Genomic DNA, 23,864 nt, shown 5'->3' with positions numbered 1-23,864 from the left:
AGGTCCGTCAGTCGACTGATGGTGATCGATGGTGCGTTGATGACATCGATGCTGTTGCGGCTGCGGTTGACCAAAACAATGGCGAAAATCACAAGCATGGCAGTAGCGTGATATAGTTGATGCCAATAAAAGTGAATATTCTTTTTATTGTGGCCATTCGGCTGGCCAGTGAAAGATATGTTAGCTTGGGGTGATGTTTTCAAAAATACTAACATCCTAAAAACTGTCGAATGACTTCGTACCGACCGCCCAGCCATTTATGGCTATGAAACAAACTACATCTGCCTCAAGGAAGTTAGAAGAAAACAACGCATAAGACATTTAGGAAATAGCGGCAATACCTGCTTTGGCTTTGAGCCAGAAAAGATTTGGAGTTCTTCACCGCACTGTCCAGGTAAGCGTGGCCAGTTAACTGCGACTTCGACGGACCTGAACTGAGGTAGAAATGAAAAAAAAAATTGTAGATAAATGAAAAGAAAACAGCCTTGAATCCTGCAGTCCCCTGTCCCACTTCCGTGGTCGCTGTCCCGCTGGTCGTAACGATATTGTCCTTATCAATTCTTCTTTTCGCGGAAAAGAACGAAGTATGAGAGGAGGGGACACGCGCGCTGATATCACTGATGTCTCCATGACTGCTACGGTCAGTACTAAGCGGTCTGATCGCAAATAGAAATCCTGTCTACAGGGCTGATCTTAAGTGGAGAAATATTTGTGCTGTTTTGGCTACGACAACATCAACAGCTACACGTACATTTTCAACAATAATAGTAGCAGCGGTTTTACAATGACAGCTCAATTAGGTGAGTCGAGATTGAGGCGCGAAGAAACGCGCCATTTGCGCAGTAATATCGTAATACAATGCAGTAGCGGGAGGTGAGCGGGAATAACAGGGAGATGTTTTGGATGAGTACAATTTCTAGGCGACGATACTCAGCAACGAGACAACACCACAGCCCTGTAGCAACAGCTGTTGCAGTTCAAAACCATTGACGCTGACGTCTCCGCCGTTCATGGGCAGCGACGTCGACAACCGATGAAGCCGTCTCACCAGGCGAGGCCCTTCACCAGCTATTCGGAGGCAGCAACAGCCGTTACCTCCTGTAACCAGTGTCTATTGGTGGCCACGGTAACAACGTTGGGCAAGCGCGGGCGGCGGCGGCGGCAGCGGCAACGATCCCGAAACAGTCCTGAGCAAAAGATGATAGCGTCGTAGCTGGAGAACACGGTAATTATGCTATACACAGCCTGCTGTCGTCCGTCTTTGTCTTTGTTGACAGCTACCCTGTAAGCCAGCGTGTTGATGGTGATGACGTCCAACGCGATATTCATGCACACGCTCGCAGAGACAGGTAGATATTTGTACATGTGCAATTAGCCTGGACAGGAAAGAACAAACTTCTTGAAGATAAACGGACGACGAGGCGCGATGCCGCTCTTCACTAAAGTATTGATACGAATACGACCCGCGGTGCCCTACCGTTCAGCCCAGTCCGTGCATACTTGAAGGTGATGGCAATTTTTGGCTGCCGTCGTCGTACGCTGCTGGTGCCTTTTATCAAGTGGATATTGAGCTTTGTTTCTGCTCGTGCCACGTTTTGTTGTTGTTATCAGAGGATAGTAGCAGAATTGTCTCGGCGTGCATATATTCACAGCCATTGGCAACATGCACTGTCCATCATCATTCATCCGTCTGTTGGGCTGGCAGTTCATATGTAAGGTCGTCATGACACGATCCAACGGGAGAAACAGAGCGAGCTAGGAAAGGAAGCGACGACTCATAACGACAGCAAACAGTAAGTAACTGTCTTCGCGCGTCATTGGGATCGTTTTGCTGCCGCTGCTGTTGCTACTAAAAGATACTAGGAGATGTTCAGAGTGTTGGAGTGATGAAGCAAATGCCATGACACAAATTTCTATGTCATAGGCTGTATGTGTGTAACCGTACGCGAGAGTATTTCGCCCTCGAAACGTGTATTTGTTTGTGCCGTCGGATCTGAGTCGTGCGCAGCTATAGAGAAGTCAGAGAAAAAAAAAACGCAGAAACGGATTTGGAAGCGGGAAGGATGAAGGTTGCCTGACGTTGAAACCCGATGTTTCTAATGATAAAAGACACGTTTCATCTCAATCAATCATTGCACTTTAAGACGTATCACTGCAATAGTAGTGCGTCGTATTGCGTATAATAATAACAATGGCTAGACGCTCTGCGAACGGCAACCAACTTCCCTAACTTAAATGACAGTGTCATTAGGAACTGTCCAGCCATCGTAGGACGCTGCGAGCCAACAAGTATATCTCGCCGTCTGCAAAACCAACCTGCACTGGCCTGGTTACGAAACCTATCGAGACTATACTTCATCGCACTGATCGTTTGTATGTAAACAGCGTGTACTTATGGAGCTGCGCTGTAAACCATGTTGCAAACAATACGGAGCACAAACAACATACAATAGCTATAAACTAACATACAGCGTCGTACGTCCTGCGCGCGTACATAGCCACACATATTCTTGCGGACCCATTATTTTATATAATGTTTTGCTTCATTTCGTTTAGAGCAGCGACAGATTCGCGCGCTCGTTGACTGTTTACTCGTGGAACAGTGAGCAAGTCGGTGCAAATGTTACTCTCATCGGCTAAGAAGCCGATGTCGTGTATTTGTTTGAAATTAGAGGTGCGATTTTTGTCATTTCGTGTCTCGTGCCTCGAATTATTAGCGCGAATCAGCACTAGCACAGCAGCAGCAAGCAGCCATGGACGGGGGCAACGAATGGATCCTAAGAAAAATCGAGCGAGATAACAAGAACAAATATCCAAAAAACCTCCGCTCTAGGTGAGTCCACATAAACGCTATAATGCTACCAGCAAACGTTAAAAAAAAGCAAAGCAGATCGTTAACTCGAATTGACCCATGGCAAACATCGGTCTCCCCAACAGATAGAAGTAATTACCCCCTTAACAGAGATGAAATTTCAAATGCTAACACTGGCAGTTATAGGTATGGCTTTATTCGCGACATATTCATTACGGATCGCAAGAAAGCAGGACGTGGAGTCTCGCTCTAGTAATAATTGCTATGTACGACAAAGGCGCATCTATTCGAAATCATTGTATATCGTGCTATAAAAATGAAAAAGGCGTTGCCAACGGTTGTCCGGCCAGGGAGTTTCGGCGATTAAAGGCGTCGAAGTCGACGAATGTGAAAATTACGTTTCCTCTGGTGGTGATGGCGTGTTTTAAAATTAACACAAAAAAAAAAAAAAAAAAAACAGCTCTATCAAATATATGAACTTTGCGCCGATTAAAATCACGTGCACAAATCTTATGCCTAATCTACGTACGAGAATAGACAACACAACAATATCAACGTGTGAAAAATGCGCGCGCTATCTAACCCGCCATCTTTCTCTATGCCTTTAAGTCAGCCACAAGAACTGACGCGGCAAGGGTCGCTGCTAAGGAAAAGTTTTGTTTACACCCCTTTGCGTAGGATATTGTCTGTCAGACCTGTAGCTTGTTATACGATCTATTATCCGAGGACGCGTATGAACCGCCGGACAGGCCTGTCATCGTCCTATTTACAACCAACAAATGATAGATAGGACACAGTGCAGCACACTGAATAACATATGGCATAACAACGGACCGTGATGTAGAAGATATTAAAGTAAGTAGTAGCAGCCTTGTAAAAGTCTGCATCCATTCGAAAATAATAGTACGGTAAGTCCGCGCCATGCAAGACGTGCAATAAATCTTTTTCGAGAAAACTGAGAGATGGATAAAAGTTATAGCTCTTCAGCTAAAAACAATTCCGTCAAAGCAGCACAACTTACTGTTCGTTGAAAAATAGACGCATAAACATTAATAATCAATTGAGGTAATTGTGGCGCTACCAAGTTACTTTGGAATTTTCGATTTCGGACATCCGCATACTGTTTACTTTGAAAAACTTCTTATACATTCCACAGCTACAGCAGTTGCAGTCTTATTAACTGCGTCAGCATCTATTGATTAAATATTACGTATACGGACGTGGTTCGCTTGAACTTTCCACTGAGTGCATTGAGTCGTCATTGTCCTTTATCTGATGACTCAGGTTAACATAGAATTATACTGGTAGCTTTACAGTTGCCACCAAAAAAACGATAAGCCTCAATCAAAATGCTGTATTATATTTTTTGGACAAAAAATAAAATAGTACGTCCAATCGTTTCCATGTACACATGTGTTTTTCATAGAAGGAACATGCGTGCATGCATGGAGTCTCATTGGGAAAAAAACACGACTGTCGAAGCGTACGTACGGTCGATAGTCTCCTATATGGATGCATTAACGTTGGCAGAACAGATTCGTTCATTAGGGGTCAATCAGAGCGGTCCATTGTTGTACATGTTATTGTTTATCACATAAGTGCATTTAGCAAACATGGAACGGTATCGATTATGCGTATGCTGGATTTGGATACACGCTTTCTCCACGGCTGGCCAGTTCTATCTGTCTAACTTGTTTTCTACCAGAGGGCACCCATTAATGTTAGCTAAAGAGCCATGGCTTCGGACATAGACCGGTGCGTTCAGCCACCGATTCGTCCATTTCGCTCCTTCATGTTGCGTTGTGGGCATTTATGTTAAAGTATAAATGTTTGGCTTGAGACTCGGTACGTGTACGGTTATTAAATAAGAAAAAACCAAGATACTATATAGCGTTGTTGTTTCGATTAAAATTTATAGCGTAATGATATATTTGAAGTAAATTATGATGGTTACTAAACATTGTCCAGTGTATATGCAAGCCTCGTCACCATTAGCTGTTATATATTGTATACTGTAGAGCTAAGTAGAGTTTTTTTTTGTTGTGTCGACGTTGAATGGCTTTTGAGTAAGCGTAGCAAGCAATATATACGAAGCACTACGACTAGATCCATCTATTGCTAGGGCATAACAACTAAGCAATACTGTTAGTATGATATTGTGTATTATTATGATGGCTGCAACCTTTTATGCCTAACACGGTTTTTCACATAATATACTATTATTGCATTTATGTACTAGTTTGTAAGCGATCACACAGATGTAATCGAAGAGATCCTAAAACATCATTTTAGTGTGAGCAAAAACTCTTCTATGCACAGTTTATGTCAGTATCACCTGTCAACCCATTTAAGAGTCTAGCCTTTTATTCCCTTCGATCAACAATGTCCATTCGAATACATCAGGACCCCATATTTCGTCTAACTAACCTATTTACTTATGCATTTCTTCTATTAGCTCGACTAAAGGACATAGACGAAATTTTCGTATATACGTGACTCAAGTTGCTTTTGGCGGGAAGTTTAAAATTGCGATACATCCACGATGAGCTTCCCGTTTCTGCCTCTCCGGACCCATTTCTCCCCAGTGCTTTACAGCTGCAACCAAACAGTAGCGCCTGTACATATGAGAAAAAAAAAGCAGCGCGTGTGCGTAACGACGTGAATACTGAAATAAGCACAAGCTGTACGTATGTGTATTACTCCTCACAAACCAAATAACAGTACTTACTTAATGAGGACTTGATTCTCATCTGTCTCGCTAGGGACTAATGGGCACCCCCTTCAGCTCAACAAGTATCGCACTCATCTCGTCTAATGCGCAAACGCTTAAAAGATATTATCAGCGCCCTCTCTGGTGGAGACAAGTCAAGCAGAGAACCTATGGTGGTAGTGTTCCTAGTCCAGAGATTCATTTATAAGATAGGCACGACGTCATGAAACAGGACCATGAAAGCACAAGCTAGGTTTGCAAAGCGTTGTCTTTAACATTAGCCATCATCGTATTGGTAAATTACCTACGCAAATTAGACAAAAAAAAAACGCATCGCTTACTATACTCGTATAGATAACCAAGCTGATCAGGAGAAGCAGTCGTCGTATGGTAATGAAGAAAGGGTGCTTTTCTTCGCCATCGTACACCAAGCCCGACAACGGTAATCGTGGTACTATGAAGTTAATAAGCAAGGGACGAACATTTATAAGTTGACATTCAGTAGCATCAAGAAGAGTACAATTGATTTAATGTTTTGCTGACGCAGCGTCTGACGTTTAAGCTCGAAACAATTTATTAGTAATATCTGAAATTTATTCATTGGTAAAAACAAACAAGGGTTCTTTTTCCGCTAAAATGTTCTCCGCCATTTAAAGATTTGTTGGATATGGCACTACAACGGCTTTTTACTATCATTCGCCATTGGAGCTCTTTAGCGAGCCAGGTCAACTACGTACTTTACCAGGACGCTGACGTGAATTGAGGGAATTTCTTGGATCATCCCATTATACGAGAGATTGGAGAAAATTTAAATTATCCATTCCAGATATGACTAAAGGCCTTTGCTGAATTGCAAGCCAACATTGGTATTAACGAATACAGACGTCAGTGGGTTACTTCGTGAGCAAAGGACTAAATTATACCGAAATTTTGCTCATATATGTACATTTAACGTATAGCGCTTTCATACATCTGTATGTATGAATAATGTAATTACTACCAATAATAATAGTTTATCACATTTTTAATCCACCATTAGGGTCAAAGTAGAACCGCGCCTATGTCAGATATGCAAAAAATATCTGTGTGCTGTATAACAGATAACTGTGGCTTCTACTACAATTCTTTGATGGATCTGTGTATTGTGAAATCATGAGTTCGCACGTAAAAGCGTTATACCTATAAAGATACGGCGCTTGTGCGCAATTCGTGTAAATAAAGTTGTTTATACCGTAGAATATATGGAGCTCTTTGTTCACGTAGACGCTGCAATTGTTTTTATCAACCGCTTTATATACGAAATGTAATTCGTTTGTTATAGACGCGAATTAATCTCATCACATATATATAGCGTAGCACGAGATCGCACAGGTTCGAGCGGTTCTCGAACAAACAATCATGAATATAGCCATAGTAGGTAAGACGTATGATAAATAGGGTCTGCTACAGCTTCCGCGTCTTTCTCGGGCCTAACGTAGTTCTTCGATGACCGCATATCTTTAAAAATTCGAAGTGCAAGTTCCCGTTTAGCAGCTATGAGGCAACTTACATAGCGTAACGCTTCACGTAACGCTGTGTAGCATACAAGCTCTCGTCATTTAGACAACGTCTTGGATAGTTGAGATTTGGTGGACGTCTCTCACCTTCAATCGTCAAAAAGCGTCATTTTACCTGAATCGAGGAGAAGCTGTTAGATTTGTGAAGAAAAATCCCTATACACGCGCAATTCATAGAGTAATTTAATAGTCAGACTCTGGTCAGTGGTACGAATAGGACGTCAGTAGCAGAACAGTAAACGATGAACTGTTTACGTCATTTTGTGAGATAAGAATTAGTTAGGTCTATAAAAAGAAGTGGGTTATGTTTCCTTGATGAAAATAACTCTATTTAACATTATTTGGGTAAGTATTACCCACAGCAAAGCTGGATGTTAGGAAGTTTCCTTCAATAAAATACCAAGTTTTTGACCAAGTAGTTAGTGGCGGTGAGAAAAATATAGACAGTTGGGTAATCCAGGTAAGCTTCAACGGTTAGTCTTTATGCGCCTTTTTACAGCTTCAATATTTTTTGAAACCTTGTATTTTTGGGACTTACTACAAATCCCACAAATCCAATTCCGCTGGGTTTTCTTAGACGTAATGTACTTGAGCGACACTTTACCACCTACCAATATTACTTGACGCTCTGTTTCTGCAAGATACGATTTAGTAATAAAATGTCATTTCTAGATGAAGCAAAAAAAAAATAGGAAACGATTAGCAACGTTTTATAGTTTTGATATGATTGTTGCTTTGTAGGCGTATGCTGACAGAAACATTATGATACCTTAATCAAAAAGAACGCTAAAAATTTCCAGTTTAGAAACAGCTGCCATCGCTAGAGTTCGTAATATGATCTAGCATCCTATTCGAAGAGTGAAGGTTATGCCCTGATATCACGTTTTCTATTATGTCGTTCTTTTGATAGAAAACGGCCTTCAAGAAATGGCAAACGAACCGAATAGCGACCCCCCATATCGATTCATTCGCAATAAATCAGTGACAAAGATAAGCTTTAGCGGATAGTGTATCGTTGTATGGCTAGGTTCCAAAATCAGCAATTCGATTTTCGACAATGCCTTCTATTCTGTTGTAGCCTTTGCAGAATAGCTAGATTTTTATTCTACACTCATCGCGCATGTTGTAAGGAACGGATCAATATTTTAGAAGGAAGGTTAGGCCTGTAACGCGGCGCAGTGTCACACAGGTTTCGTCGGGGTTCGAAGTTCAGGTCAAGATTAAAAAAAAATGCCATACAATTCAATGGATGTATGTTATTATTGAGTCTTCTGCTCGACATACCGTGCGAACTATACAAATATTGTAACAGCTCATGTGGAGTGAAAATACTTTCATAATCCATTTGCTCATTATTAACATCAGCCCAGTTCAGTATCAAAAGTGTTGGTCGTTTCTAGTTAAAATTGAAGCAACTATTACTACCATTTGAAACAATATTGTGATAACAAAATATGCGCCGTTTTAATCGATGTCCTTCCGCTTTCTGTTAATACTATACAGCAGTCACAGTAACATTTCTGTGCTATTTGGCTGAAGATGTGAAAAATGATTGTTGCACTCTGCCATTAAACCCATTACCAAATCACCTTCTTTGACGTAAGCCTGTCAGCATTGTCCTAGATTGCCGTGCGATTTACTGTTCATCATCAGTGATCCGTTCCTTGGTGATCGGCTTGAGTCCGTTGCGTTTCTGTAGAATTTGGTATTCGTGCAGCATTTGAGCGTGGAGTTTTTTTTATCAACTCTTCCTCAAGTGTCTATTGGTACATGTTTAGTTTCCTAGCGACAATATTGTTGCTCACACTCGCTCAACATTTGCAATAGTTCCGCCAACTTCTTTTCGACCGTAATTGGTCGACAACTACAACGAACATTTTACACACGTTGAAGTTTACAAAACGACTACTATCTTGGCCGTTTTTTTTTACAATGACGCATCTGTAAGCCGCAGCTGATCGTCGGCCAAGGCGGCAATTGAGCCCTGATCATGACAACGCCGTAAAACATAACGAAGATTTTCACGGAAATTTAATTCATTTTCTAGGTGATTAGTAAACAAGAAACGCTTATTGCATATTAGTCGTCGTATTTTACCATATTTTTATGTGGTACACATTAGCCTTTGCACCGGCTGTTCTGCCACTATGAGCATCTGTAACTAAAATAAACACAATAGAAAAGATCTATAGAGATTCTATCCTATTGTGGCTATCGTTATAGAAACCCAGCCATCTGTCGCGCTTCATCGACGGTTCAATTAAGTTTTGGGCAGTAGCACAATGATGGCTATAACCAAGTTACTTTTGTATACCAAGTCTTTTCGCTCTTGTTATTAAGACAAAATGCGTTAGCTCGGCTTTATACAAATAATTAGGTTCATCTTTAATATTAGTATATCTCAATTTTCCGCAACACTCTAGATTTTGGTGATCGCATGGGTTTGTAAATACTGAACAAACTTTTAGATTTACTCCCGAAGTATTGTTATTTCAGATTAACCGTGCTCTCTAGGCAAGCAAGGTGAGACTTTCCGCTGCTAGTACTCATGTAAACTGCTATATATATATATATATATAAGCAAAACGGGTTGGTTCCTGTCATAGCTTAGTACGTTAAAGTGCTAACCTGGAAGCCATTGTCAATCAAACAATAATGCTCTAACGTTTAAATACAAACCATTATCAAGACCGATGATGAGGCTCTTCTATGAAATGGTGCCACTAGCTGGCGGCAGGGGTTTATCACTATAGCTTTTCATCGTCTGCACAGTGGGTTTCGCGTCATGTGTATTCCATCAATGTTTTTGTTTTGAATTCCATCATTCTAACCGCCGCAGCGATGAAGACCATTCGAAAACGAAATTTTTCAGTCAAATCGAACCGCGCATTCGTCAAAGATGGACCTTGCGTTCATTTTTGAATAGCTCAAAAAGAGCAGAAAGCCAATCATTAGCTGTGGCTTTTCTTCAATGCAGGCACGCCTTAACGTGTACATGGAGCCGCCATCGCGAACGACGACCTTCCGCCGTGTTTTCTGCCAAAACGTGCCGAAATGCTTTGTCTATAATACGTTATAATAGGCAAACGTCGCTGGTCATATTGTCCACTTCACGTGCACGATACAGTGACAGACGGCGCATGTGACTCACGGGAGTGTGCGTGAGTATGAGAGACAGCGTATAAGCATGCATGTTTGTGGGAAAAACTGTTTCACCACAAACGTTCTTGTCCATACTGTAGACCATTAATATCATGGCGTTTACATGTCTTTATACTCCACGTTAAAACAGGGCCATACTGCATGTGAAATCGGCTACGAGCGTATATCTGACGCATACATACATGCATGCATGCATGCATACAGATATAATACTTATAGGGATTCACGCATATCTTCTAGTGCATTGGGTGTGCGCTCGGACAATATCTTATGCCGAATACCTCGAAAGATGTATTTGCTGCTTGGTTTTATTACATAGAAGGCGACATAAAAAGTATATTCGCTCGAACTCAGATAACATAATCGTAGACCCTCATAAATTGAAATAGAGCATTCATTGATCAAAAAAGTGGCAAAGGCGCAAACCTTTTTCCCCTGTCCTATAAATATCTAAACACCAGAAAGCCACCATCCAAATGACGATCCGACATGATTTGTTCATAAATTCAGATCGACTCGCTGACGTTTTAGCCCGATAGCGTCTGTTTGTTTGCTCCATGGTCAACATGTCACTTGTTGACGTCCCACGTAAACTACTCAGCATAATGTTTGGCTAAAAACGATCGCTTAAATTCTGTACTCATGCCACCTTCCAGCCTTGAGCAAAATTAGCATCCTTGAATATTCATGGAGTTCCAAGGATTGCTCAATGCTGGTTAACCTACAGAAAGGTCACACTGATTGCAGTTATAATCGGCAATAACACCACTAGTGTCGAGTCTCAAGGCCACCTCTTTCTTTATAGTTGTTAAAATAGCTGTTATCTTACCTCTATGTCTTATCTAGCGCGTGAGTGCTCGAAAGGCTTAAAGAGCGTCCAGCGTCATAGATTGAAGATTTCGGGATGTGAAAGCGCGCTCACTGCGCTGGAAAACTATAGAAAATTTGAACAGGCAAATCCGAAGGCAGTATTTACTTTTTATTTATTTAGAGTAAGCAAATGCGATATTTCCTCATTTTGACAACGTTGCTGCATACTCGTACCGTGAAGCATCGAGGTCCCGTTGTGCGCTTGAGTGCCAACCACGACTGAAACGTAATACGCCCAGAACAGATCATCTTGTAGAATGGATGAATACCAGCATCTACGCGGATGACAATACTTTACTATGACGAAAAAGTGTTTGTCAACCGATGCTCGGCGAAATACGCGTGTTGCCCTCCGTTCATACTGGAGAGAAGACCTACGATCCAAAGTACAGGCGAAATACAAAATGTACTCCGTTGAACCAAACAAGGAGTCGATGATTTGTTCTTATACAGTAGTTTCAGTATTAATTGTTATCGTGGCGACGAAAACGCATGTCACTTATTCGAGTAAAGCGTAAAAAAGATGATACAAAGTAAGTTGGATATTCGTAAACGACATAATTAGTAAAACCCTAAGGCACCAATCACCCAAAGTAGAGCCATGTAAATTGCTAAAGCTAGCAAAACTACCATAGGGGTGTCCTCGCTCTTTTAGAATAACCCGTCTAGGAAAGCAGCTTGTCTACCTACTTTTCAAACCTGTTACGATAAGAACACTAACCCTATTCAGCGTTCGTTGTTAGCCGTGTGCCATTCTGCTCCACTAGAGGTAACTTTCTAATAGGATTCTTAGAGCACAATTTTATGTAGAATGTGCATTTGATGGTACTTTTTCTTCTAATACCATTAAAACAGAAAAATATCGCGGAAACCCTTTCGTTTCACAAGAAGAAGCTCTTTAATGGCGTACAAGCATTCGATTTCAGGGATGCCTAAGTAGTAAAATGGCGATACCCATTATACACTTATTAGAGGATAATACTTTCAACGATTATCAGCTGCGCTGAAAAAGCATATATTGTCTTGGGGCGCAGACTGGCTTAGGTTAACGTATTTATGAAAAGCCAACTCACTCGTACATATCAAAACTACTAAAACCTTTCCTAAACTCAGAGGTTTTCTATTGTTGCAGTGTGAAATGGGCTAAATAACCGTGATCAGGTGACATTTTAGCTTAGTTATAGTGGCATAATATATATATTGTTGGCAGCTAGGAAGTTATATGTACAACAGGATGGCAAGCGTGGGTCTTATCTACCCTTCTCTGAGTCCCTGGGCTACGTTGAAATGAAATCTGACGGATTCTGAAGTCTAACGCCGTGGTGGAAACATGTGACATCCTCGTATTTGTTGCGTTGCTTTCTAGAATGCGGGCCAACAGTTTTTTGCACTATGCTCAATTTTCTTTTTTAATGCTATTGCGATAATGCTCCCGCCCGTGCCTAATTAATAATACACTTGATATCTTTTATGACGGCTTAGCTTAAATGAGTAATATTTCTTGAAAATATAATCTGAAGCAAATAAAAAAATCTCTGAAAAAAAAACAAAGCATTCATCACGTGTATCTTTCTTTGATTGTATTGAAGATCGACAAGCGACTGTCAGACATAAATTACTTAATTTTCAGGGCTAGGAAACTGGCATGTTGAAACATGCTGTCATGAACATTGAAGCAGTTCCATCCTTTTTTTATGAAACAAAAGCGCAGACAGAGTAGTTAATAATGTGAAGCTGTTTTTCCATTTGTGGCACCTTCTTCTAGAGTACGGTAACGATACTGGTTGCCTTTAACACCGCAATTTTAGGATCTAGAATATAAATAAGGCAGATTGATAACTCCTTATTTTGTACTGTATTTTCTGTATGTACGAGTTACACTTGGACCAACAAACATAGAAAAGCATTCGATTTATGCACACATATTTCGTATCGATTGTTTCCAGTCGATCGCAAAATCGTTGGTCTTTCTTCTGCAGATTACTTCATTCGCCCAGGGAACGCTAATTCGGCGAAAGCGAGATACTGAAACCATCGTTTTGATCAATCAAACAACAGCAAAAGCAGGAATAGACTTTTGCCTAGATCTTATACTTTTCACAGAGCGACAGATGACAACTCCGGTCACGTGACTAATAGGAAACCGATTATTGCAACCTCCTCGCCCAGAAATGGGTTTTGCCACCCACGAAAGGGTGTCTGAGGACGCCGCAAGTGTGGACAAATTCCTTCTGAACCCAGGCTGTAAAAAAGAAGAGTGATGCGACCTGCGAAAAGAGAGACGGAAAGAACGCAAGTGTTTAGTTGATGGGAAATACTACCTGTCTATCTCTTTTACGAACGCAAGTAGGCCGTATCTCAATTTGAAACTAGATAGAACAGTGAATTTCTTCTAAACCTTCGTGCAGTAGCTACAGCAGCACGAAACTTCTGTTGCTTTGACCACAGCTACTGCTATTGACTGACTCTGCCCCAGCTGGGTCACACTGGTAGAACGTTTATCGAATCTATCAGATACCATTGAACAGTTCCACTACCCCATTTGTGGTTTGAGGGTGATGGACGTAGCGCCCGTTCTCACCGAGACCACTGCCCCTTGCACATGCCACTACCCGATAATCGCTAATGGCTGGTAGAGTCGCTTGCCATAGATATCTGTGCCTAGCCTTATGCCATATATATATGTATATGACAGCCGATTGGCTGTATCTGTGTTTGTATGTATAACGTATAAGATGGAAACAAGAATCAAAAAAGAATTCCTCGGTGGCAGCAGTGGCAAGCGAAAGCTGTTCGTCAAATTCATCAAAGATGACAATAATAAGAACCACTCGGTAGGAGCAAGACGGTCAGTATGCTTCATTCGTATCGATTGCAACTACCAGATTTGCTAGCCTAACGCGTCATAGCGTAATAGCCTTTGCGTCGTTCTCTGTCTGCAGGGCCACTCGCCCTTCTTGTGTAAAAGTACTGCTGATAGGAAAAGATTACTGCTAAGGAACGAGACATTGAAATATAAGCAGGCACTCCTTACTGTAACGAAAAATTACGTCAAATCGGTGAAGGAACTATTGTAGAGGATTAGTATGACGAGATCCTTGACAAGGTATGATTTAGTTTACCTTGCAGTTGATCTCATTTGAATATATGCTGAAGCTATTCGAAGTGGCTCTTAGCGTACGCCATGTTAAAGTATTGGGTCCCCGTGAAAGCTTAGTGGGTAACGTATTTGCCTGCTAATCTTAGGGAACCATTCTGGTCTAGATTCGAATCTGAAATTAGACAGACCTCGTTTCGTGCTGGCTGGGAGCCAGCCGTCTGATGGAATTACGCCTAACGGCAATACGGGACGTAAAAACTCGAAACATAAAGGCTAATATATCGGAAACTGGGTTACAGGACTTTTGTGGCCTATTATATTATTCTATAAAGGTTACATCTTTGACATATTTCCCTCGCACTCTAAGCATATAAGCGCTATCCTGTCTTATTAACACTAAGCGACACTTCGTAGAAGGTCAGATAAGTAGGCCGCATTTCAATAGTCGTTGATGATGACCCATTCTTACGAATGTATGATTCATTGCACGGAGTGAATTAGTCTAGTCCTGGTAGACCAACGACCTTTTTTTCTATGCACGTACGAGCGGCATCGCTTTCTCCCTATGCTTGTTAGGAGCGTAAATGTCAGACGCTCACTACGACCCCATGATCTCACACTTCCAGCCGGAACATCGAGTGATCTCTGGGCCATTGTGACAGGACGTTGCGCTGATTACGATAATGTACACATTGTGAGAAGGACTGAACACAAATTTTGGATTCAAAAGGATATAGGGTTACATTGATGTCGTGCGTTTTGATAAAAGCGTTAGCAGTCTCGAACTGGTGACTTCGTATAGTTGATTTGCATAATATAAGATTAGAATAACATAGGCTGCACTGTTATGGTTGATGAATGTTTTGCTTGCTTTCAAATCTTGAACTACGTAATACAGATTTATGAACGCCATTTATAGCTTTCGAGGAGCAGGGTACAGGAGCTCATTGAAAAGGGATTAAGTGAAGATTAGCTGAAGAGAAATGCGGTTGTGTAATCGTGCATCGTGTATAATTGCTCTAAAAAGCTTCTGAATATAACTGATATGCGAAAAACTGAAAAGACGTACTTGTCGGTAAATCAGGAATGACGGCTCAACAATAAATGATGGGCACGAAATATTCAATTTATCATAAAGTAGGACCCATACGCACAAAGGAGAGTAGATAAATTTGAAGTTATTTGCAAAACGTCACCAGTATAAAAATAGGTTCTACAACAATGATGAAGGTGCACTTTGCCTTACTTTTTTATTGAACACACAGAAGTTCATGCACTTTAGCTAAGCTGTCATGTTAAGTTTACGTGGTCTAGAGAATCTAACGCGTCCATGTGACAATGAGTTAATTACAGAGGATCAGGCGATATTCGAGATCGAAATCTGAGCCTATCGGACCGTTAGATTTTGCTCGTCCACACATCATAATATTCGTACTAGATCACTCCGTGGCTTCAACGTAATACATTGTATGCACACGCCTACGTACTGGTCACTTCATTCCACTAACAACAGTTCCTAACCTTTGGTCACATACCTTTGTGCACGTTGCGCTTGTTAAGTAAATGAAGTCATGCTCATGTATAATCGCTATGAGAAACATGTCTTATGATATGAATCCCTCTTTGATGATGGCGCTGATATTGTTGTTGCCACATAGCTCGTTACGTTTATTATGGAAAGAGTTTCTGTAGTTGTGGCTAATCCCGTACAAGCGTCGTTACTGTGCCGCTTCGTTTTTTAGTTGTTTATTCGATGGCTTGTTTATTTGTCCGCCAACCTTCGTAGCTTCCAACCTATCTCGTGGGTACGGCCTCTTAATTTTCTACTTGCTTCTGCAGTTTCTCTAAACTTCTTGCTGCTGCGGCTCTGCAGTTTCCCTTAACCTGTTGTGATGCGTCGACGGATCATCGTACTCATCAATGCGCTGACCTTCACACTCTCTAGTTGTCTGACAACTAGTAGCCAACGGTAACAGTGATGGTAGTATTGCTGAGGTTTCGATTAATGGTTCGCCGAGGGACTGCCTGACTCTCCCTGTATATCCTATCGGTACCATTGCACACAACCAAAGGTGGCACCTCTGGTTGTGTACAATCCAACGCCCTGAGGTGCTTCCTCCAGACAAGAAAACACCTTAGAACTCTAGCAACGATCGGTACTCATACGGCAGGGCGAGTTCTACAAACTTCCGGTGTGTATGACTTCACGACGTCGAGCGACGCAACATGGTAGTGCCGTGGCAGTAGCGGCAATCAGCAACAATCCGAAAAAGGTGAGTAAGGAAGGAGGGGGCAACTGACGACTACTTGCTTGTCCTGGCCTTTTTCCTCTCAACTTTGCTTTGTAGCACTCGCGAAGGACCAGGGAGACGTCCACAGTCGTCGACGTCCTTGTTTCTTTATCGACAAATATTCTGCGTGACAAATAGCTCACTGGGACAGAGTAAACGTCGCCGTCGTTTCCGCTAGTCTTGCATATACATAGAGATATCACGGAACCTGTTATAGGCTAACCTGCAAACCTTTCTTTTTTGTTAACTATCTCTTCCGCAGCACTGTTCTAGATCCGCATAGCAGCAACTAAACTGAATTGGTACCGTACGTACATAGGAAACTGATCCTAAATCTTAGTAAAGTATAATCTCTTCATCTCTTACAATTGATCTCTGTCCTAAAATATCAATGACACTATCCTAGCGCATTGCTAAGTGTGTTTTGCAGACTTCCGCAGCCCATGTTTTTCTGTGCTTATTCGCAACGACCCAAGCCCATTCCCTTCTTTCCGCCTCTTATAAACACGGTATTTGCACAATGCGTTGCAGTTATGATATTTGAATATGGGGAACTATCATTATAGCTCGAAACGAATTGCACACCATATAGATCGAGCAGCCCGCAATTCCTGCCAAACAACTAATGGCATTGTTTGGCTTCCGAACACACATTTTGGGGACTGTATTCTATTAGGAAGGTAGCTTGGTAGTTTCAGCCTTGAGCCTTTGTGATTACGCTAGGCGCCGTCGACTCCTGGCCCTAGAAGCTAATTAGAGTCCATGTAAAGGCTGACAATTATTTATTGTTGGGAAAGCAAGAGTAGTACATGAGCGTTGTACACATTAGCCAACCTTTGAGATATTGTAAGGAAGTTTTGAAATCGCTGCTAATTCACTGACGTTTATTGATATCAGCTTGTTACAAGGTCCTTTGGGCTTGGATGTCATTTCCGCTTTCTCCATGTTCATCACGCAGGTGATTGCTGTAGGTGCTTCATATACAATTAGTATGTACGAAGAACTAGCTGGGAAAAAGTGAATGTTTTCATGGCTCACATTTTCGAACAAAATGTACTAAAACTCTTCTGCTTGCGGTTTCGATACGTCAGCATGAATCTGTATCTATAATTCGTCAAAGGAAATCTCAACCAAACGAACGCGTTTTCTCGCCTTTCCTGCGATGTCGGACAGTAATTGGAATGGCAGCTTCCACACCTACGGCCTGGCCATCTTGAGTAATGACTAGTGCTTCCGTGTAGAAACCTTGTGCTTCCGTGGCGAGACATTGACAAATATAAAAGCATTTTTTTGACGGTTATTTGTTTAAAGACAGCATGGGTTGGTTTTGTTGAGACATAAATGCAGGAGCCCGCGAAGGGCATTCTCTTGAAATGTTCTCGTTGCAGCTAAAATCGCTCTTGTATTGATTGATCCCTCTTAATTCTGGACAACGTATGTGATTCCACAGTTCTACAACGATTGAACTTTTATTCGAAAAATACGAATCGCTAAAAGTGTCTGAATAAGATGAATTAATGCTTCGCTGCTTCCTCGACTTTTTCAGTTACGTGACTCTTACGAGTAAGCGAACTTCTTCAGGCCTGAGCGGAAATAATAAAATTATCTCTATTAGTATGCATAATAATATTGTTTAATTACCTGCGCGTATCCCACACAAGCAACGACTTAGCTGCGAATTTTCGAACGTAACGCGCGAAAGGGAAAAGCCGGACCAAATAAACCGACACTGGTGTCCATCTAGCTGCTTCTACTTATTAGTATTTTCTCTATTCTTTATACTTTTTTGATTAGCTGTAGCCTTTTTCTATTAGCGCTATTTTAACATGCAGTTGAATAAGTTCAAAACTTTCGTTATCTTCTCACTTTTGTATTATATCCGTCCGCTGTAGTTCGTATAATACAAACCTATAGAACCAGCAAGCGAAGCCTCTGCGCCTCGCATGCCGAGAGTTTTGTTATCAATTGCCTCGTTGAGAATAATATGCATGAAGTCATTCGCATCGACGAAATCCGAACATGGTCTGGTTGTTAATATAATCAAATATATATATATATATATATATATATATATACAACAATGTTAGTATAGTATAGGGAGATGTATATCGTTCATACTAAAATAATGAAAAATAATTGATCTCGCTTTCTAAACAGAGTGAATTTGGTTGGCTGTAGCTTCGAATCGTGTGCGCCTTTAGACGAGCACAAGCATTCAATAGCAGGGCGTTGCAGGCGATTTGCCGTACATGTAGCAGAGAGTCACATTCTCTACACACTGCTAAGAAATGGCCTGAGAAAAAAAAGTCTTGCAGCAATTGTAGGTATCAACTAACTAGTTCGCCTCGTTGGAGAACGAGGCTGCTACGATGTTTTTAGAGATGCATCCCCTACATTCATGACTGTCCATTAAGACTCCTTGGTACATTATCTTGATGTACAATTGTCTAGCGTGAGACTTTGTCACGAAATACTTGGTGTTTTTTTTCGCACGAAGTTAAGTATTAAGTGTTTATAGCTTTAAAGGCCCATTCGATTTCGGCATTATGTATAGCTGACGCTAAAATCTTTATCTATCTACACATTTCACTGAAACGTTAGATAACGAGCTACCATACTTGGCTTGCTCGTGGATACGCTATGTATTATATAACACGGTACAGAACCTAATGGCACTGTACAAAGGAACTATATCCAACAGCTTTAGACAAACGTGGAGGATTCTTAATTAGTTTGGGGCCCGTTTATGAGCGAATGCTCGCTTTCGAGGCTACTAATTCCTCTTCGTTTTTTGAATAAACCCTAGAACTTCTACAATTCCGTTGTCTTCAACTCGAAAGCTGGGACTTACTAACAGGGCATTATCCGTGTGCACTATTGTTAATATATAATAGTTACCTACTACCGTTTGGCATCTAGCTATCTATTGGGCGCAAGATGTAATAACAGACAAAAGTCAAAATATTTGTAACACATAACATTGCAATAGTGGTGAAGCTAAATTTAGATTAGATAAGGTACAATGATCCTGTACTATTTCGGTGTAGTGCTTTTTCCACAGAAGTACTAAAAAATATGCTATTTAAAGGTAAGATTTGAGGCTCGAAAACAATTCAAGAACCCTGCAAGCTAACAGTTATGCAATGATGTGAAGCGATGCATAATATGATATTAGATCTATTCATGCTTTGGTGTCGATATAGAAAGAAATATTTTTGTTCATCAAATTGAAGAAGAAAGAAGGCTAAATATCGACAAATCATGAGGATAAATTGAAAATTCGTAAGGCCGTCACATCCAAATTTAACAGCGTGTTACAATGAATTGCCATAGAATAAAAGCTTCAATGTCCAGTCATCAATTAGGGTATAATTAAGTAAATCTTCTTCCTTTTACGTATTCAATTTAAATAGGTACTATCAGTCTAATGACTAATCTCCGTGCACATGTCTGCTGCAGTAGTCGTATTAATTTTACGTTTTTTTGCTTTTTTTTTTTTTTTATAATTTAATTAGTCACCAGCCTCTTGTCGATTCATGCCTACTATAATGAATTTCGAACTGTTTTTTTGGTACCAATAACACATTTCACTAGCCTACACTTTGTTGGTGTCATGCGCTTTACACATTGAAAACTTGATAGCTACTATAACCGCCTGGACGGGCTGATTTGTTTCGAGGAACCCTTTCTGTGGCACCATGGCAGTAAAGTCGGCCACCCTGGGCAGTCCTTCATCCCGCCACCGTGGCGCTCTTACAGACTTCTAAGCAGATTAGCGGAGCAAACGGTAGCTATTCTCCGTTTTTCTAACAGTCTGCTACTGTGGTACAAGTCAGTGAACAGTCACCCAAAACATTGTCACGTGGCTCGAAGGACTTCTCCTTCGTCAACAGTTATCACTCTTAGCAGGCAAAAACAAAACACCAACTACCAAATAAAAACAGCTTAACCCAAAATATCGTCAAATCTTCTAGCGCTATGTAAATATATTGTGCTTTCTTTCGACAGCAGCAATAGCTCTTCCTGAGTATTAGTTGTGCCTATATGAGGTTCTTGCTGTGCGAAACATGGGTGAACGTTCTTTTCTGGCTGGTCGTTATAGATGACAACGACGTTCAACAAATTGTGGGTTTGACAGGAAACCGTTCAGTTTTTCATTGGTACCAGCGACTGTGCATCTAACTCAGCAAGAAAGAGAAACTGCAGTGGTTTATATGTTCAGTAGTTGCTTTATATATATCTATATGTATATATATATATATATATATATATATATATATATAATTTTAAGTGACGTAACTATGCACGGACGACGCGACGAATACATGACTATTAAATTGTAACAATAAGATGAAAATACAAAGGTGCCAAGTAGTTCCCCGCAGTTTGAATAGAATAGGGATATTCTCTGCTGCTTTTTTGATGAGTTGTAGCATTTATGCTGTATAATTAGAAATTAAATAATTCTTAAAGGTTGATCGACGCTCAGTGAAAATATACGTGTATCGTTCTTACTAAAATAATGAGTGTAATGTAGATTGTACTTATTATTTTGATAATTATAATAAAAATGGCTGCGACTATGAACACGGCAGTAATGCAGTCAAGTACTATTAAAATATGAATCCGGGCCTAATTGGCAGAGATTTTTGTCATTTCTAAAGTGATGCCGAGTTAGTTGATTAATAATTATAGCTCATATTGTCTTATTTGCAGAGCAATTACGTTAGCTATTGTTGAAGACTCAAACAAAATGAGCGGTTCCGATCAACTTGAGGAGTTGATCAAATTTTTACATCCTGAAGCACCAGCGCTTTCCAAAGGCCCAGCTGTAATTTATTTGTTAGGTATGACGGCAACTGAAGATGGTCTTGCCGTATTTCGGCGGAAACCAGCTTTGATCGATACATTGTGCATTCTCATTGAGAAAGACTCGAGTTCCACGATAATCGGCAAAGCATATGAATGTATTTTAAACCTATCATCTTACGAAGATATGGCTTTGCATATACTAACAAGATGTAAAAATTTTGTTAAAAATAACGTGGTGTCCGATGCCTTGAATATTAATGAGCCAAATGCTATGCGGGCTTGTGCCGTATTAGCAAATCTCACTCAAACGAAGAATAGCGCAGAAAAAACATGGACTTTAATAAAACCTCTCGCCGACAATTTATTGTTTGCCTTTTGTCATAGAACAGCCAATAACAGGGGTTATAGTCCCGCAAGAGTTCCCACAGCAGCTGAAGTTAAAAATGACGCTATGCAGGACCATATTGCCTTTGTGTTTTCCAATTTAACTGCGTTGCATTCTGTACGAAAGTGGTTTATGGATCCCGAAGCACGGCGCCTTGAGAAACTTTTTCCCTTCATAAGCCTATCGACAGCAACACCAACGCGTAGGTTTGGTGCGGTGGGTACAATTCGTAACTGTACGTTCGATACCGAATACCATCAATGGCTATTGAAGGAATTAGATATTCTTCCTCGATTACTGATCCCGCTTATTGGGCCAGAAGTCGAGACTAACCTAGATGAAGAAGATATGGAGCAGCTTCCAATTGATTGTCAATACCTAGGCCCTGATAAAAAAATGGAAGAGAACCCTGAAATTCGAAAAATGCTGATCGAGGCGCTCAACCAATTATGTGCCACAAGTTTGGGAAGAAAATATCTGAAGGAAAATGGAACGTATTTTGTACTCAGGGAATTGCATAAGGTGACTACAGCACTAATTTTTATAAAAATATTCTTTTCTTCTTCTTATATTTTTATAAATCTATCTAATTGTTTCAAACAAACATCTAATTGTTTTTCAAGAAAAGGCTCGTCTTTATGCATTTCCAAGGCTCGGATGATCTATAATGCATTCTTAAAGCTTTTAATGAGGCTAGAAATAACACCGTTATATAATCGAGGTAGAAACAGTAGCGACGTGTGTAACAATAAAGTAAATAATAATAATAAGAGGCGCTTTGAGACAGTAAAATGGTATAGAACTTTCTGCAGAGATTCGAAATCTTCAGATATTATTTTTCTTAATAAGATCATACTGCATACCTAATTCTATTTAAATAATAACATATATTATGTAATGCCATGGAATAGGCAATGACAATAAATGAAGTGGCGAATTTTAGTACTCTACGTTATGATCGTTGACTCTGCTCATAACTACATTAACGTCCAGATCTATTTTTAGAAATTAATAATAATTCGATCATTTTTTTATAATAATGGTAAAAATGATAAATTTTTATCACTACACAATTCAATTTTTTTAGAAAAAAACGTCAAGCATAAACAACGTAGCTTCGCTACGTTAGTCAATTACTTGAATTATCTATTGATATCTGATGTTTTCATAATTGACGGAGAAGCGTGACAAGCAAATATATGAACGAGATCTGGCAGCATTTCGTTATCAGTAGTTTATGAAATTGCAAGATTTTTTTCCAAATGGGACTTTTTGTACAAAAGTATGATAAACCATTCTGTTATTCACACACGCTCTATAGGTGGAGAAGGACCGAGTGGTCGTGGTCGCATGTGAGAACCTTGTCGACATCCTGATTCAGGACGAACCAGAGCAAGATAACTTAAAGGAGATTGATATCCCCGCTGAGCTAGTGCAGAAATTTGAAAAAATGGACGCACAAGCTTTGAAGGATGGTACTGATTAAAGAAAGAATTTATTCAATCTTTATGGAGCTTGTTGGACCTACCTCGTTGGCTATATTTCCACTGTATATAATATGAATAAATATGTTTCTTATACATTAATTACAACGCAGCAGTTGTTATTTGTTGCAGCATTCAATGGTAGGCCAAATTAATTAGAGATTACATCAAATATTGTTACATACAATAAGTCAATTATTATTATTATTGAACTGTATGTAAACATAATTAATAATGACCTGATACGTATAAGTTGAATTATATATTTGACGTATTACAATACTGTAAGTGATGTTCTTTAGAGTAACAAAAGTACCTGCTCATTTTGTAACCATTTGGCCAGTTTCCTTTATTAAATGTAATAATGTTAATTTGTATCTCTATCAGAATAAATACATCTGCGTGCGACCTTAGCAAAATAGGGCGTCCGGCGTTTTCATCCTTTTATTTGCCTACTGCTATCACACCTACTGAGCGGTTTAAATAGATCTAACAAGGACAAAGCTCTTTCGCTTTGCTCGAGGTATGAAATTTTGTTGATACTCGAATGAGTGGCAGTCTACACTTATTGCAGAAAAACACCTTTCGAGAAAATTATGTGAACTCAGCACGTGCTTTAGTTAGACGAAGAGAAGTAACACAACGGCGAAAATGCAGCATTGACTAGCTCTGTCACGTCTAT

General features: G+C 40.3%; 2 protein-coding genes and 1 long non-coding RNA gene across 8 annotated transcripts in view; 2 read left to right on the top strand and 1 right to left on the bottom strand.

The window, feature by feature from the left end:
• The first annotated feature begins 525 nt into the window (after positions 1-525).
• The window catches only part of LOC111267966 (inactive phospholipase C-like protein 1), a 121,254-nt gene continuing 97,915 nt past the window's right edge, over positions 526-23,864 (top strand). Inside the window, exons 1-2 of one of the 2 annotated variants that reach the window (XM_022846604.2) lie at positions 526-1,793; positions 2,557-2,833. In XM_022846604.2, coding sequence (XP_022702339.1) covers positions 2,754-2,833 — 80 coding nt within the window. In that variant the 5' untranslated portion in view covers positions 526-1,793; positions 2,557-2,753. Of the gene's footprint in view, positions 2,834-23,864 lie in introns of both variants that reach the window. The other variant, XM_086971510.1, reaches the window with a different exon arrangement.
• Positions 4,701-10,255, bottom strand: LOC111267968 (uncharacterized). 4 transcript variants are annotated; one of them, XR_002684934.2, is made up of 4 exons: positions 9,758-10,205; positions 8,668-9,239; positions 5,864-7,193; positions 4,701-5,427 (listed from the first exon to the last, which is right to left on the bottom strand). It is a non-coding gene; the product is annotated as an uncharacterized LOC111267968 (long non-coding RNA). The 4 variants fall into 4 exon arrangements; XR_002684932.2 differs by lacking the exon at positions 4,701-5,427 and having other exon boundaries at positions 6,049-7,193; positions 8,668-8,771; positions 9,758-10,227; XR_002684933.2 differs by lacking the exons at positions 4,701-5,427; positions 8,668-9,239 and having other exon boundaries at positions 6,049-7,193; positions 9,758-10,255.
• Positions 20,394-23,290, top strand: LOC111267967 (co-chaperone protein HGH1 homolog). 2 transcript variants are annotated; one of them, XM_022846605.2, is made up of 3 exons: positions 20,394-20,626; positions 21,218-22,220; positions 23,020-23,290. In XM_022846605.2, the coding sequence occupies exons 1-3, from the start codon at positions 20,604-20,606 to the stop codon at positions 23,182-23,184; spliced, it is 1,191 nt and encodes a 396-aa protein (XP_022702340.1). In that variant the 5' UTR covers positions 20,394-20,603; the 3' UTR covers positions 23,185-23,290. The 2 variants fall into 2 exon arrangements, with proteins under 2 accessions (XP_022702340.1, XP_022702341.1); XM_022846606.2 differs by lacking the exon at positions 20,394-20,626 and adding an exon at positions 20,766-20,865.

This window comes from Varroa jacobsoni, unplaced genomic scaffold (genome assembly GCF_002532875.2).
Source record: "Varroa jacobsoni isolate VJ856 unplaced genomic scaffold, vjacob_1.0 scaffold_1244, whole genome shotgun sequence".
In the NCBI taxonomy this organism is placed as follows: domain Eukaryota; kingdom Metazoa; phylum Arthropoda; class Arachnida; order Mesostigmata; family Varroidae; genus Varroa; species Varroa jacobsoni.
Note: the sequence above shows the minus strand (reverse complement) of the source record. Positions and strands in the feature narration are given on the sequence as shown.